The 17,333-nt window shown below is 37.1% G+C and overlaps 1 protein-coding gene across 1 annotated transcript; it reads right to left on the bottom strand.

Moving 5' to 3' along the window:
- Positions 1-91: 91 nt before the first annotated feature.
- On the bottom strand, positions 92-17,075 carry LOC109055616 (unconventional myosin-Ie-like). Its single transcript, XM_042741431.1, has 27 exons — positions 16,650-17,075; positions 15,355-15,492; positions 14,991-15,080; positions 14,511-14,605; positions 14,319-14,406; positions 11,892-11,981; positions 11,154-11,285; positions 10,784-10,918; positions 10,560-10,692; positions 10,215-10,411; positions 9,690-9,770; positions 9,515-9,601; positions 9,345-9,431; positions 9,090-9,257; positions 8,458-8,543; positions 5,184-5,265; positions 4,744-4,949; positions 4,504-4,648; positions 3,708-3,822; positions 3,359-3,528; positions 3,068-3,213; positions 2,368-2,514; positions 2,104-2,261; positions 1,531-1,605; positions 1,244-1,436; positions 733-908; positions 92-639 (listed from the first exon to the last, which is right to left on the bottom strand). Exons 1-27 carry the CDS (start codon positions 16,650-16,652, stop codon positions 563-565), a joined length of 3,300 nt encoding a protein of 1,099 aa, XP_042597365.1. The 5' UTR covers positions 16,653-17,075; the 3' UTR covers positions 92-562.
- Positions 17,076-17,333: the final 258 nt, after the last annotated feature.

Raw genomic sequence — 17,333 nt, forward strand, 5'->3', positions numbered from 1 at the left:
GAATAAGTCCCTCAATTTTGCTGTTTCATTAGACATTTGTTTTAAGACATTTTAAGACATTATTTTTGATGTTTACAATGAAGACATTTTTACCAAAAATGGTTCCATTTTATTTTTTTCTCCAAGTATCTGAAAACAACTTCTCTGATTTTATACAATTGTACAATATCAGTTAAAAAAAGTAGAAATTGGATCTTTAAAATACAAATCCAGTAAAATACATTAAAATATTTAATCTACTTTCCAAAAAACATTTAAAAACAAAAGTGTTTTACACTGGGTAACATGGTGAAACAGCATTATAGTTTGTCTTCTACAGTTACGTCTACCATTACTTTCTATTGAAAAAAAAATTTTTTGAATCAGATTTATGTAGGTGGTCTAACATAGCAAGTTAGCAACACATCTTTGTCGGGGAGGCACCTTTCGCACCTTGTGTAGTAAACATCAGTGATCTTAGGGATATGAATTGGCACAAAGTGGATTTGATATAATGCTGATGCTTTGTTCTTTGTGATTGAATTTCTGCTATGAATCACATTCTGTCCAATAGCATGCCGGTTTAGATCTTCTCAACGTAGTTGCCAGGAAACATGCCTTCCTTTCCTCGAAGACGGCCTTGCCACCAGCCTGAAGGATCTGGGCAGACAGCACATATTGAGTTAGTGCAGCATTTGCCAACCCAGTATAATCTGTATAAAGTTCACTTTTAATGTTATAAAAATAGATTACCTTCACATAGGATTTCTATGATATCATCTGTTTGAAAGCCGAGCTCATCTGTGTCCTGAGCATCATACGCGTAGAGTGCTCTGCACTGTGGGGTGCGGGGTCTGGGTTTGGGTTTGGGTTTGGGTCCCCCTGAACCTGGAAGAGGCTTGTACTCTTTTGAACGTCTGCGGTGGATTCTGAGAGAAAACAAAGGGAATATTTGTATAAAAACTGAAACTAAGTAAAATAATAAAAAAATTGATACATTAGTTTTAGGTATTTCTGAAAAAAACAAATAGTGACAGAGTTAAGATAAAGTTGAATTCAAATGATACTGAAAACAGAAATTAAAAAAATACTATAATAACCTGAATGACAGAATTAATTTCTTAAGAAATTGTGTTACAATTACTAACATACTGATCTGTGGTTTTAAGATTGTAAAAGTCTTCAGTCAGTTTGGCTTTGAGGATATAATTCTTCTAATTGCTTGTATCTGAATTTCTTGCTGTCAGTAGATCTGTCATCTCACCCAGCCACGCCCTGATCAGGAACGTTCATGAAGCCCATATCAGTGTAGACCTGGCTCTCGCGTTGACTGCGGCGAGATCCCTGGAGTCTGGGAAGGGTGGGCTGATCCTTACTGGACTGCTGGCGGAGCAGAGAGTTTCTACCGGCATGTTTGCCCTGGGTTCCTCTTCCTCGACTACCAGACTTAGGAGATTCTGCGATCACAGGCCATAGGAACATTTTAAAACTATTTCTAAAACAGTTTAGCTGAAACTTTGGTGAAATATATATATAAAATTGTGGTCTTACCACGTGCATACTGGCCTACATTGCGATTTTGGTTCCCTATGTACCTGCTTTTTCGGTTGTCACGGCGAGTTGGTCCTACAGAAATGATAATTATGACATATTAGAATCTCACTTTTGGACTTTCTATTTAATCAACTTTCTAAATGATTGTTTTCACAAAAACATTATGCAGCACAACTGATTTTAACACTGAAAATAATAAGAACATTTGTAAGCATATTCATGTTTTTTTATGCACCAAATCAGCATATTAGAATTATTTCAGAAGGATCGTGTATCCTGAAGACTAGAGTAATGAATTACATTTTAAAATATGTTAAAACCAAAAACAGGTCTTTTAAATTGTAATAATATTTCACAATATTACTGTTGTTACAGTATTTTTGATCAAATAAACACAGAGAAAAAATCTTACAAACCCAAATTTTTGAATGGGGATATTTCATCATGATCTTAAAATTGTATGCAAAATGGGTGTCAATTTCTCAAGACCACTAAATTGTGATTGTGATATATGTTTTGTAAGTATTTAAAATATTTTTACTACAACACAAAATTTCAACAGAGACTCACTTGCGTTTTTAGGCAGACCGGGTCCAATACTGACAGTCAGGACTTTGCTGCTGGGCTTCAGAACTGCTTCATCACCCTGACCCATCTGAAACTGGATCTGTCGAGAGCCAGCAGATGAAAATGGACGCCATCCTCCTTTCTTCACCTTAAATTCAAGTCTGGTAGAGAAAAATGTTCAATGTTGAAATTACAAGACCAACATATCCTACTTTTCTGAATAATAAAGCACATGGTCAATTTCTCAGCGAGGGAAACATTGCTCACAGGTTGTTAAACTTCAGCGGCAGCTTTTTCTGTGTTTTTTCCTCGTAACGCTTGAACAGAAGACTGAGGAACTCTGTTTTAAAGACAGACTGCAGCACACTGTCATACTGATCCTCATGCAATATGAAGAGGTCATCCTGTAATGTGCTGAGGAAAGAGAGATACAATAACTGATCAATAACCCATGATCCATATGCAATTTAGAAATGATAAAAACCTGCTTAAATGCTAATCTTCCTATATTAAAGCTTCAAAATGATTCATAAATCATACATTAAAGTAGTTTGAAAATTAAGTTATTTAAAGGGATAGTTCAGCAAAAATCTCAATTCTGTCATCATTCACTCACCCACACGTTGTTCCAAACCTATATGACATTTTGAAGAATGCACATAAGCAAAACTTCGACAGTATTGAAAAAATAAAAAATTACTGTGGAAGTCAATGGGAATCAGAAACTGGTTACTAACATTCTACAAAATATCTTTTGTGTTCAGCAGAAGAAGGAAATTCATACAGGTTTGGAACAACTTGAGGGTGAGCAAATGATGACAGAATTGAGATTTTTGCTGAACTATCCCTTTAAATAACTTAATTTTCAAACTACTTTAATGTATGATTTATGAATCATTTTGAAGCTTTAATATAGGAAGATCTTTCAAGGCCTAAAGGTTATCATGTATATTGCATGATAGAGTACCTAAGAGAGACGGACTGGATCTTTTCCACCTCTATTTTTCTCTTCAAGACCTCTTGAATCTGGCCTTTCTCAGGACCCTGTTTCACCTTCTCACGTCCAATCAAATAGAGGAACTTGGGGGTGAGAATAAGCTCACGTTTGATAGTCTGTGGGTGTTGAAACAGCATGTGAGTATGTGTCAGATGAATAAAACTTCTGTTGGTTCAGTAAACTAGCATAAAATACTACTAAACAGTTACTCAGGAAGTGAGCTATGAGTTTCAGAATGTAAAAGGGGACGTTGAGTCAAACCTTAAATCTTCGGTCATATTTGACCACCACGTCAGCAAAATCAACCCTCTCCCTACGACCCACGAACTGTCGAATCTCTGGATGGTTGTCCATGCCAATGTAGTCTCCCACGAAATTGCGGTTCAGACTGTTCTTTCGTCTCTCCTTCTTGTTCAGCAAGAGATCAGAGGCTGAAAGCATTACAGAATGGGTGTGATTGAAAATGAAGTACATTTGATTCTATTCCAAAGGCCCTATAAATATCCATTTGTATTGACTGATACAGAAGATGGGATACAAATAGCAATGGGATCTGGACTGAATTCTTTTTCTGCGTGTATCAAAGAGAGGAATCTGAATGAACACTTACCTTCCTCTCGCATCCGGACGTACTTGCGTACAGCGATGTGTTTGCGCCAGGCTTGCTGGATTACCCGAGCATATCCGTTATATTTCCTTTCCCTCATCTCCTCCAGCAGGAACAACTAAAGATCGACATAATCACACTTATTTTGCACAGTCATCACTGTTAAATATCAAGAAAATATTTCAGAATATCAACAAAATGCAATCACAAAATTACCAAAGCAACTTTGAGAAGTGTGTCCACTAACGGTGTTAGGTGTGTAACAAATGACACACTATACTCTAGGCACTACATACTCGATCGCCTAGTATGCAAATTATATAAGGTTATTTAGTCTTGTCCAACATTTCACCATTTTTTGGTTAATTAAGTGCATCATCTGGGCATTAGAAATGCACCTTTTAACACTACTTATACTAAAAACAGTATACTGTATAAGTATGTGAATTAGGATGCACCTATAGTGTCTAAAAAACATAGTTCCACAAGAAGCCATGTGAACCACAGCTGAAGAATATTCACTTGATAAGTCTGAATTACTTTTAATCTTTTGCATATCGCCAAAGGAATGCATTTACGTAGCCAAACTGCAAAGTAATTCAATTTGTCCATGACTAAATTAAACTTACCCACCTCTAAAAAATTGAGTTACAACAGCAAAAAAAGGGACATAGTCCCAAATGTTCAGTTAATGAATGAGGTTATTATTTCTCGTATTTGAAGGAAACATCACATTAAATTAAAACTGTAACATTATCTGTTCACATCACTACCTTCAAGTTACAAAGAAAGAACATACAGATTCTGGGGCCTTGATGAAGATTTTGGTTTTGCCCAGCTGGTACTGGTCTGAGTCCATGTTGACAGATTTTAAAAGGTGCAGGACACCCTGTTTCTCATCTCCTTTCCACTGAGGCCATGTTTCTCTGGTCAAGATGGCATATCTGAGCAAATATAATGGAATAGTTAGTTACATTATGTCAAATTTTCATATATAGCATTTGGCATCTTGACAGGCATTGGTAAGAGCTGATTGTACCTTTGCAGGAATTTCTTGAAGACACGTCGGTAGGCATATCCAGCCCTGCGAACCCGGATGTTCTCCCGCAGTCCTAGATATTCTACTTGGTGTCTGACGCGGCTTTCCTCCCAGTCACGAGGCTTTTTGGTCTCATTGGGCTTGATGCATCGAATATAGTGAGGGGTGCATTTCATTAACGTCTGGACCAGATTATTTGCCTGTTTCTGTAAGAAAAAAATAAACAACTGCATAACACAAAACTAAGAGCATAACAACACATTCATGTATCATACAAAACTGTTACTATACACAGCATCCAGCACACTGGCCAGGCACTAAATGCAAGCTGGCCAAGTAACTTTGTTAGGAACTGAAACATAATACACGGTTTAAATCAAATTGTAGGAATATTTCTAGTTAAGTGTGCATTTCTCTGTTTTGTAAATCAGTTATTTTACCTTAATCTTTGAACCTGCGGTGGTGGGACGGCCCCTTTTCTCAGCCTCAAGGTTCTCTGGGAACAAATCTCTGATGAAGGCGCTATGGATATGACCAGAAAAAGAGACCAATCATTTCAAACATCTCTGAAGCCCTAATACGGTTTATTCTTTACCAGCACATGGAAGACATAATCATAGAGCTGCCTCCAGTGAAGTGATACACCACAGAATATCTCTCACAAGAAAAAATAAACAACCTTACCATTCTCCATAAAAATGCTACACCATATTGATTTTATGATTTATGTGATTTATTATTTCATTAAGGAATTACTGCCAGACTGCAGATGTTCTGCATTGGTGCATGAGTGCATTTAGGGGCTTTTAAAAAGCTTCTGCTATATTATAATCAGAGGAGATTTTAACCTGGTCCGAGATGTTTCCCTTGACAGGTCTTCCCCCAACTAGTCTACTCTTTCTAAGTCAGCCAATGTGGTGTTGAATTAAACATCTCAACTGGGACTTTCTGACCCTTGGAGATTTAAAAATCCCCAGGGCAAAGCTTTTTCAATCTTTTCACAAGTGCATCATACGTTTTCCAGAACTGATTTCTTTTTGATAGATAATAAGTTATTGCACTATATCACCACATGCACTTAACATACATTAGATGTCTCCGACCACGCCCCATTATCTATTAACATAGCTTTGCCCTCTATTAGACCGTAGCCTCCATTATGGAGATTCTGCTCATCCAAACTGTAAGATAGCGCGTTTAAAGATTTCCTTTATTTGCAGATTAATTTTTACTTTAAACTCAATCAGACTCCAGACATTAAAAGTCACACCGTATGGGAGGCCTTCAAAGCATTCATTCATGGCCAGGCCATTTCATATACTTCACAAGTGAAGAAAGCCGAAAGACTTAAATTGTCTACAATAGCTGGCAAGCTGTCCAAGTTAGATGTTTCTTATGCCTCTTCACCTTCGCCTACCCTCTATTCGAAAAGAGTTCAATTAAATTCAGAATACAACTTGCTGCTGACAGATCAATCCGAGAGACATCCTGACAATGTAAGCAGTATTTTTTGAGCATGGAGACAAAGCAGGGAAGCTCCTGGCCCACCAAGCTCAGTCGGCTAGTGCATCTAGGTGGACTCCCAGCATTAGATCCCCAATGGGTGAATTAGTAACTGAGCCGGCTGGAATTAATTTGCTATTCTTAGATTACTATAATCGACTGTACACTTCAGAAAATCCTCAAAATAATGCAGGAGATTTAGATCTACTCAACTCATTTGGGTATCCCATAATTGATGTAAACATAGCTAAAAATCTAGGGGACCCAATCACAGAACAAGAGGTACAAGTGGCGATTACAACCATGCAGTCGGGAAAATCTCCAGCCCCTGATGGCTTTACTGTTGAGTTTCATAAGGCTTTCACTCCCATTTTAGTTCCTATATTAGTAAAACTTTATAATGATTCCTTTAAAGTGGGCCACCTTCCCCCTACACTATCCGAGGCTTCTATTTCTTTGCTCCTTAAGAAGGATAAGGATCCCACTTCATGCAGTAGTTATAGACCAATATCTTTGTTGAACGTAGATTTAAAAATTCTGGCCTAAGTTCTATGTCTCTATGTTCTACGTGTTCTACCCACTTTAATTGCTCATGATCAGACTGGCTTCACCCCAGGGAGACACTCTTTTTTTCATACCCGGAGGCTTCTCAACATTCTCTTTTCTCCTCCATCTGACTCACCTGAAATTATTGTGTCCCTAGATGCCGAGAAGGCTTTCGATAGGGTGGAATGGAGTTATTTGTTATTTGTTATACAAACTCTTACAATACTTTATTTGCAAGCAATTTTCAAACACTTGTGGATAAATCAAAGCTGGACATGTGTAGATGGGCCTCTCTGCCTTTATCCCTTGTAGGCCGCATTAATTTAGTCAAAATGGTTATTTTGCCTAAATTTCTTTACCTCTTTCAACACTTACCGATTTGCATGAATAAATCTTTTTTCAATGGCTTTGATGGTCTTTTGCGCTCATTTCTGTGGGGAAATAAACCTGCTCGTCTTAAAAAGTCAATCCTACGGCTCCCCAATTTCCAGCAATATTGTTGGGCCTGCAACATTCATAAGCTTCTCTTTTGGAATAGGGATAGCTACTCTGACAACTGTCCACCCTGGGTGCATAAAGAAACTTCTTTGACGAAAAGTTCTCTCTATTCTATTGTGTGTTCTCAACTTGCCTTAGTTTTAAGCAAAGTCTCAAATAATCCAGTAGTCACTAATACCCTCAAATTCTGGGTGCAATTTGGGAAACATTATGGCTTACATAAAGGTTCTTTTCACATGCCTATGTTTGACAATTATTTTTTCCCCATCCAGTTCAGACCCTGCATTTCGTGTTTGGTCATCTAATGGCCTTCTCAGGATTAGTGACCTCTACGAAGAGGGAGTCTTTGCCTCCTTCTCCTTTTTATCTAAAAAGTATAATTTACCCAGTCATAACTTATTTCGGTTTTTCCAAATCAGACACTTTATACAGAAGCAGTTCCCTCACTTTTCCTAATAGTCCCCCTGAAACGCACATTGATCATTTGCTTGATTTGAATATCAACCATAAGCATTTAAACTCAGCCATTTAAAATTTAATAAATTAAATTCATGTGGACCCTACTGACACTTTTAAAGATACTTGGGAGCATGACCTAGGAGTTACTATTACAGAGGATCTATGGCAAAACATCTTGAATCAAGTACACTCCTCTTCCTTATGTGCTAGGCATGGATTGATGCAGTGTAAAATACTATTCAGAGCTCACTTAACCAGTGCCTAGTTGGCTACATTTTTCCCAGACAGAAGCTCTGCCTGTAACCACTGCAATCATTCACCTGCCGATCACCTGCATGTTTTGGACATGTCCACAGCTGGCAACTTTCTGGTCTGGTGTATTTGATACATTTAATAAAACTCTCAACACTAATATAGACCCTGATCCCTTGTTATCCCTCTTTGGAGTATCCCTTAGACCTGATCTGACACTGTTTTTCTGTCCATCTGAGTTAATATGAATGGGGGGATTGTGGAAGGGATTAATAATGGACAATATCCTACTGTTCACCTTGTTATCATTATTTCAATCTCTATTGTCACACAAAATACCAATAAAAAGACTTGAATATAGTAAAAAAAAAAAAAACAAGGAAAAAAAACATCTCTTGCTATAATCTAGCTGATATGAGCTAAAATAGTAGTAAAAATAACCAAATGACCACTTACAACTCACTGCTCTGCATGAGCTCGATGATGTCATTGAACAGCACATCCCTGTTTCTCTCACAGAAGCCGCTCACATCATACGACACCTGAAAATAAGGGCTCTTATTACTCTCACCAAGAAGTTAATCAATATCAGAGTGACTCTATTCGCTGGAAGAACACTAAAACACTCAAGGCATCTAAATTCAGATGATTCATTGAAGTGTAATACTCATGTTACCAATGTGCAGGTGCACAGAGCTCTTAATGAAGAATTAATACACCCTTACTGACATTTATTAGATATTTTAGCAGATTTGATTGTGCTTTTATCTTATTAATAGGAATTCTGATCATTTTAGTTCTGTTTAAAATCATGTTTAAATCCATTCCATAAAAAATCCCCAAAATGACTGCAAATTTCAAACTGCTCTAAAATAAACCAACAATGTACATATTTATAGGTCTGAAAAGTTAGTGCTGTTTTATGGAACCTATCAGGTGACAAAAATATTTGAAATAAAAAATATTAGTAAATGTTTAATTAATAAAAAGACAAAGGTATGACACTGAATCTGATTGTTTACCATTTATTATTTTGCTTAAATATGTTATATATAGCTCTGTCTGAACATTTGAAAAGTGTCTCATACCTTGCCTGCATAGTGGTGCACTATGAACCCTTTGTTCCAGCTGTTGAAATGCTCATGAGTGCCAATTGCTGACTGCAGTTTTTGCAGCAGAGTCTGGTCTGCACCCTCTCCTTTTGCATGCATGGTAGCGCACACATCATCCAGGATGCTCATGATGCCAGGAGGATTCTGGGTTATTAAGATACCCAAGATTTCATTAGTTGAACGGGTGTTATGCATATGACAACCGTTTGATGCTACAAAGTGTAAACTCACCACTTTGGACTCAATTAAATCACATACAACTTTGTTGTTAAAGTATTCAATGGGTGTCCATTTGATTCCCTCCTGTACATACTCATCCTGCAAATGAGTTGGAAAACATCAGCAAAAACCTCCCTTGAGACCTATGTGTGTATACGTTTATTAAAAATCATTATTCTCACCTGCTCTGCTTTTAGTGTGAGCTCTATAAAAATCTGCTGCAGTTTTTCATTCACAAAGTTAATGCAGAATTGCTCAAATCCATTTTTCTAAAGAGATAAAGGCATGTGGTTACTTATAAAATTAATTTGATGGGTAAAAAGAAGAGGTGCATTTAGAAAACACAAATTAACTCACCTGAAAAATTTCAAACCCATAGATGTCCAGAACTCCAATGTTTAACTCCTCATGGTCTTTCTGCATTGCCTTGTTTATGGCCCAAACACAAGTGCAAACTTATTTAAATGACTTTTCTTTTGTTTTTTGAGACATATACTACCATTCAAAAGTTTTTTTTAACTTAAGCTCACTAAAGCTGCACTTATTTAATCAAAGTAAAGTAAAAACAGTAATACTGTAAAATATATAAAAATGTATAATAACAGTTTTCTATTTTATTTTCATCAGCATCATTCTGATATGCTAATTGGTGGTCATGGAACATTTCTTAATATTATGAAAACAGATGTGCTGCTAAATATTTTTGATGAACAGAATTTTTTTTTTTTTTTGAAATAGCAGTCTTTTGTAACATAGTAAATGTCTGTACTCTCACATTTCATAAATCAAAGGCTTCCTTGCAGAGTAGTACTCTTTTCTTAAAAAATACAAATAAAATCTTACTGACCCAAAACCAGTTTTATGTCATTTAAATGGACTCACATCAACCAAGTAGTCAAAGAGTCTAGAATACAGGGCTTTGGACAGGGCGTCTCGGGTGAAGGAGGCCTGCTCTGTGTTCAAGGTGACAGAAATAGTTTCTGTTTTGCCACCCCACTTGCTATCCATGATGCGACTGGTCAGTTTGTTCTTTAGACCGTCCTGATTGATTCCCAACAGGTAAGACGGGAATGCCAGGACTGCAGCAGAGCGAGAAAGCGAATTCATTATGCAGCTAAGATAAACATCCTTACACAAGCTCCTCAAGAATTGCTGGTTTTGTACTACTTCTCACTTGGAATTGGATACACAGACCTGCTAAATGATAAAATGCAAACATAAACTCACAGTCTTCACTCTCCACCACAGCATAGTTGCCCTCCTCTCTGAAAGCAATGTTGCCAAGATGGAGGATTCCTGCCACAATCTGCAGCACGGTGTCCTGTGCATCCAAAGACAGACCCACCACTGACATGGCAGCCTAAAAATGCAATATATCATTTATGTTTATACTGAACGGCAGTAACACCACCAGAAGGTTTCTATCAGGGGATTCAATGCTTCACACCCACCATTGTGTCTTCAAACTCCTTCTTGTCATTAACATCCTCCACGGTGTAGGTGTCAGTCTGGTTTAAGTAGAAGTAGTAATCAGGGGTTGTGACGCCTAAATTCTCTCTCTGCTCCTTGGTGGCTCCATTCAAGAGCTGATACAGAAACATAGGTAACAACAACATACAGGAATTTTATTCAATTTCACTAATCTTCCACACTGACCTGATTTAGTAAGCTACTAACATGACACAATACAATCCACAATTGGCCTAAACTGGATTAAATCACACTGCTGTAACATGACACAACAATTTGCCAGCTTGCATAACACATCACACACTGAAATGACCTTTTCTTGGATGTGTTTCTATGAGTTCACAGCTTTACCTGGTAATATATATGGAAATTCCTTTCCCCGTGGTTCTGAGACACTACTCTGGATTTTTCCAATAGGAAGTTGGAGATCTTTCCGCCATCAGGTTCTCCTCCTCGGCTGAACTGAATTTCGAAATATTTTCCCTGAGGTATGAAATAACTATATTATGCAGTGAACTCAAAGCTTGTGCACTGACATTATCGCAAATGCATGTGTTGGCATACAGCTGCAGAAAAGAAACAAACAGTAAAGCCTAGTGAACTACAACTTCAGCCCACACACACACAAACTGCACTCCTACAAACAAATCCTGCAGCCAACAAGGAGCCAACAAGCTAGAACATGTTGAGAACCAGCATGCTCCATATGACATTCTGAGAACTGGATAGCACACTGATTCTAGGGACTAAACAGCAGAGAGACATGTTCCTTCTAAAAAAATATGTAAAGAATAATAATAATAATAAACATTAAAATATGATTTAATTAATTTCAATATTATTTTATCAGTTACAAAATATATGATACATATTTCATTAAAAATTATTATATGTATTTTTTTAAATTAACAATTATTAATTATATTTTTTGAAATAATACAAAAATAATTCTATCGATTTCTCTCTCTCTATATATGTATATAATAAACATTCTGACTATAAATAATGGAATAAAATAATCACATGAAATAATAATAAAATTATCTAAAATACATTTCTTCTGAGATGAATCATTGCAGCAAGACTTACAAAGCGACTGGAGTTGTTGTTGCGGGAGGTTTTTGCATTCCCAAAAGCCTCCAGGAGGGGGTTAGACTGGAGAATGATCTCTTTAACATGCTAAAAGAGCAAAGAGGAAACAACATGACATCACAGACGGTTCAAATATGCCACGTAAGATATGTACACAACACTTTTTGAATAATTACATTTTTATAGTTGCTGATGCGGACTGGCAATGAACTGTTCAGTGTCACAGAGCAACAAAAAGATCATTGTCAGATAACTGTCTAGGTGATTTTAAAGGTACTACATTTCACATACAATGAGCACAGAATGTGGGCAATATTAACAAAAGAAACAACCACACCCATTAGTTCACATGAGTTTTGGGTTGAGTTCAATCTCTTTAAACAAATGGTCTTCTAACAAATGGATTACCACACCTGTTTGTTAGCCAAACCTGTCTGACCTAAAATATTTACTTGAAGTACTTGAAGTACCCCCTAAGATTTTAAGAGAATATTTCAATAATTAAAGCAACAAATGTGCATGTTCACCATTTTCTGATGTTTGGTTAATGGTCACTTAACATCAAACCCAACAAATAACATATTTCATCCTTTTTTAGTAATTTATTTTGATTGTTTTTATTTTATATAAAATTGTATTTATTAAAAATGATATTTAATGCTATACTTAATATTTGTTTAATTAATATACAGGTCCTTCTCAAAAAATTAGCATATTGTGAAAAAGTTCATTATTTTCCATAATGTAATGATAAAAATTAAACTTTCATATATTTTAGATTCATTGCACACCAACTGAAATATTTCAGGTCTTTTATTGTTTTAATACTGATGATTTTGGCATACAGCTCATGAAAACCCAAAATTCCTATCTCAAAAAATTAGCATATTTCATCCGACCAATAAAAGAAAAGTGTTTTTAATACAAAAAAAGTCAACCTTCAAATAATTATGTTCAGTTATGCACTCAATACTTGGTCGGGAATCCTTTTGCAGAAATGACTGCTTCAATGTGGCGTGGCATGGTGGCAATCAGCCTGTGGCACTGCTGAGGTGTTTATGGAGGCCCAGGATGCTTCGATAGCGGCCTTAAGCTCATCCAGAGTGTTGGGTCTTGCGTCTCTCAACTTTCTCTTCACAATATCCCACAGATTCTCTATGGGGTTCAGGTCAGGAGAGTTGGCAGGCCAATTGAGCACAGTAATACCATGGTCAGTAAACCATTTACCAGTGGTTTTGGCACTGTGAGCAGGTGCCAGGTCATGCTGAAAAACGAAATCTTCATCTCCATAAAGCTTTTCAGCAGATGGAAGCATGAAGTGCTCAAAAATCTCCTGATAGCTAGCTGCATTGACCCTGCCCTTGATAAAACACAGTGGACCAACACCAGCAGCTGACATGGCACCCCAGACCATCACTGACTGTGGGTACTTGACACTGGACTTCAGGCATTTTGGCATTTCCTTCTCCCCAGTCTTCCTCCAGACTCTGGCACCTTGATTTCCGAATGACATGCAAAATTTGCTTTCATCCGAAAAAAGTACTTTGGACCACTGAGCAACAGTCCAGTGCTGCTTCTCTGTAGCCCAGGTCAGGCGCTTCTGCCGCTGTTTTCTGGTTCAAAAGCACACGCCTGTGCACGGTGGCTCTGGATGTTTCTACTCCAGACTCAGTCCACTGCTTCCGCAGGTCCCCCAAGGTCTGGAATCGGTCCTTCTCCACAATCTTCATCAGGGTCCGGTCACCTCTTCTCGTTGTGCAGCGTTTTTTGCCACACTTTTTCCTTCCCACAGACCTCCCACTGAGGTGCCTTGATACAGCACTCTGGGAACAGCCTATTCGTTCAGAAATTTCTTTCTGTGACTTACCCTCTCGCTTGAGGGTGTCAATGATGGCCTTCTGGACAGCAGTCAGGTCGGCAGTCTTACCCATGATTGCGGTTTTGAGTAATGAACCAGGCTGGGAGTTTTTAAAAGCCTCAGGAATCTTTTGCAGGTGTTTAGAGTTAATTAGTTGATTCAGATGATTAGGTTAATAGCTTGTTTAGAGAACCTTTTCATGATATGCAAATTTTTTGAGATAGGAATTTTTGGGTTTTCATGAGCTGTATGCCAAAATCATCAGTATTAAAACAATAAAAGACCTGAAATATTTCAGTTGGTGTGCAATGAATCTAAAATATATGAAAGTTTAATTTTTATCATTACATTATGGAAAATAATGAACTTTTTCACAATATGCTAATTTTTTGAGAAGGACCTGTAGTTAATTATAAATGCAATAATAAATTATATTTAACATATTATAATTATATTATTAATTAATTAATATATTTAAATTAATTATTAGCTTTTGTCAAAGCCTCCTGAAGTTCCTTCACAAACCCCAGTTCAGGAACCCCTGTTCTAGAAGTTGATAACCTCACCTGAACTTTAGGTCCACCACCTGAGACTTTGGAGATGTAGCTCATAATGTACTTGGCAGCCACTGTCTTTCCAGCTCCACTTTCTCCGCTGTATTACAAACACATTCAGATCACATATAATGCAAACTTTTGATGCCATACAATACTTTAAAGGTGTCTCAGGGTGCGGGCGCCAGATCCTTGACCCCTGACCTGATAATGACACACTGGTTCTCGGAGTCAATCATCATGTTGCGGTACATATTGTCGGCCAGAGCGTAGATGTGGGGGGGATTCTCATACTGCGCCTGCGAATGACGAAATACACACACATTGCAGGGAATAACACAAATGTCCAGGGAAATTTAAAAGTCACATTTGCATGACATTGAGGTAGAGGCATTATTCCGTAACCAGTAACACATCTTCCTTTGCATATGCACTCTCTATGATTTGGCCATCCAGGGGAAGACGTTAACAAATACAGATTTATAGGAAGTCTTTGCGAGCAAAATGGCAAGTCTGGACATGCAGTAGCATTGCTCTGCTCCGTCTGGCCATGTCTAAATGACTTATCCTGCGGGAATGATTATTCATCTGAATTTTAATTCCATTTAGTATTCATGTATTTAGAGCACGGTACAGTACAGACCTATGTACCGGACACTAATAGAAAATGTATATTGTACTTACGGCTCCCTGATACAGTTCAATCTCACGATCTGTGAAATACGGCAGTTGTTTAAAAGGGTTCACTGATATCAGCACAGGGCCAATGTATGTCTGAAGAGTTGTGGTTATGGCAAAAATAAATGATTTTTATTCCTGTGACACCGGACTTCATTTTCACATGATACTTCAAAAATCATTCTATTATGATTGATGTTTAGTAAGAAACACTTCGATTATTATCAAAGTTGAAATTGGTGCTGCTTAATATTCCTGTGGAAACAATAAAAAGTTCAAAACAAAAATGATTTGAAATACTGTAGCTTATATTTAAATATGCCAGACCGAATAACCAAATAATTATTGTTTATTACAGACATAAGGATACAAAAATGAAGTCATCCATGTATCTTTTCTTCAGGTTATCTGTGATGGCATCTTCACTGATCTTGGAGAGGAGGACCATGTCATCCACACCACTGACCTTCACATTCTGGGTCTGCCAGTGATATTTCTCTTTGCTCCCCTGTGCGAGAGAGAAAGATTATTCATATGGTCACTTTCATATGCGACTGAATGCTGACATACTGTTGGGTTACATAAATTTTATTTAAATGCATTTTGCTACTTTATGCATTTTGCGGCAGTGCATTAGACAAGAGGGCTGGTGTTGAGCAAAATTAATAAGTTAACAAGTTAATTAAAGGGTTAATAAGTGTAAGAATATACTGATTAACTAAGCCAGCAACTCTGCACAGAGGAGGAAATGACATTTCTGAAATACTTTCTGTTATGAGCACTTATGAAGCGCTGAAACCTCTGACACTTTGACAAGACAGGACTAATACAACAACGAAACTACTCCTGTACTTTAAAGCTATACAGCTTCATAAGCATGTCATTAAGTCATATGCCATATGCAGTGCAGCAATATAACAAAACCTGAGCCATATTTCTTCCCCTCATACCATAAACAAAGGCAAATGCTTAGTCGGGTGATTAAAAATTAAGTATGGCCAATTAAATCTGTGATAAATATAATAAGAGTATATCCTCCTTGCACAAGTCATTACCAATAATTCTGAGGAAACTAATTCAAACAAACACTAATATTATTATTATTATTATTATTATTATTATGTGCTCTCTCTGAGGTTCAACAGAACTGCACAAATAAACTGGACAGATTTCCTTTAACAGAAGCCTGCACAATGCTCTCTCTGAGGTTCAACAGAACTGCACAAATAAACTGGACAGATTTCCTTGTCCTCTCATGTATTCTAGGAATTTCTAAAGTTACTGTGCTTTACGTTTTCTTAACAGATTTATTTTTTATAATAATAATGTCCCAAATCCGAGTTTGATGGGAGTTTTTGGCAGGCAAACCATTGTCCACTTAAATATCTTCGTATTTCAGAAGTTATAAACTGGACTATTACTTCAGGCCATACTAATGATTTGGTATTTACTTTGCTAGCATGAAAATAATGAAGTAAATGTCTAAAATTCGAATTATTCTTCCGATATATTAATTTTTTTGTCGACAGTTAAAATGCAACTTCTATAGTAGTAGACATACCAATCGAACAATAACTTTGTGTACAGAGCCAGCTGCAGCTCTTAATCTCCTAACTCAATTTAAAATGCTTTTAATAAGTTATGTTGGGATTAAAAAGCACTTACCATGATGAATTAAAGGTACTTCCTGTATCACACCCTGGGGAACTTTCAGTCCTGTGTGGACTCTTCGAGGAAATCTTGCAGGTTTCAGGTGAAACTCCAGGATTTAACTAGTCGTCCATTTGATATTCCACCTATAACCTCCAAAACGATTTCTTAATTCTATCCAAAAACGTAAACGACTATGGATATAGTGTTTCACGTTTTGAAAACACTTGTGAAACGATAAAATTGGTTTTACGGGTGTTGTCCATGCATTGGCAAGTGTAGGCAGGTACTGGAGAGTTTTTCCTTCTTTCTGTTGCGGAAGGAATCGCAGATACTTGCACATAACGGCGCCCCCCCACGATCCTGAACGCATTTACCTGCGCCACAGGTAATCACAGCACACTACAAACAGGAAAATCAGCCCCTGGGCCAGGGCTGGAAACCATTTCAGTGTCTCACAATTATTTTCTGTTATTTATAAACGTAGAAACAAAATGTTATTTATTCAATTTCTATCTACCCTACTCAGTATTCTTTTTTTTCTCTTCCTGATAGACATTCTCCTTTAAACCAGCAGACGTTTTTAATGTACTTTTTTTTTAACATCCACGGTTAACCATAGTTTTCACTAAAATAACTACATATATTTCTATTAGAAAACAAATTACAGTAGTAAAATGTAATTAATAAATGCAGCGT

Source organism: Cyprinus carpio, chromosome B16, assembly GCF_018340385.1.
Source record: "Cyprinus carpio isolate SPL01 chromosome B16, ASM1834038v1, whole genome shotgun sequence".
In the NCBI taxonomy this organism is placed as follows: domain Eukaryota; kingdom Metazoa; phylum Chordata; class Actinopteri; order Cypriniformes; family Cyprinidae; genus Cyprinus; species Cyprinus carpio.

Excerpts from the sequence above, each read along its gene's own strand:
- LOC109055616 (XM_042741431.1), bottom strand. Across the intron at positions 8,544-9,089 it reads TGCACCACTATGCAGGCAAG|GTGTCGTATGATGTGAGCGG; the intron begins GTATGAGACACT and ends CCTTATTTTCAG. Across the intron at positions 3,823-4,503 it reads TCATCAAGGCCCCAGAATCT|TTGTTCCTGCTGGAGGAGAT; the intron begins GTATGTTCTTTC and ends GTCGATCTTTAG.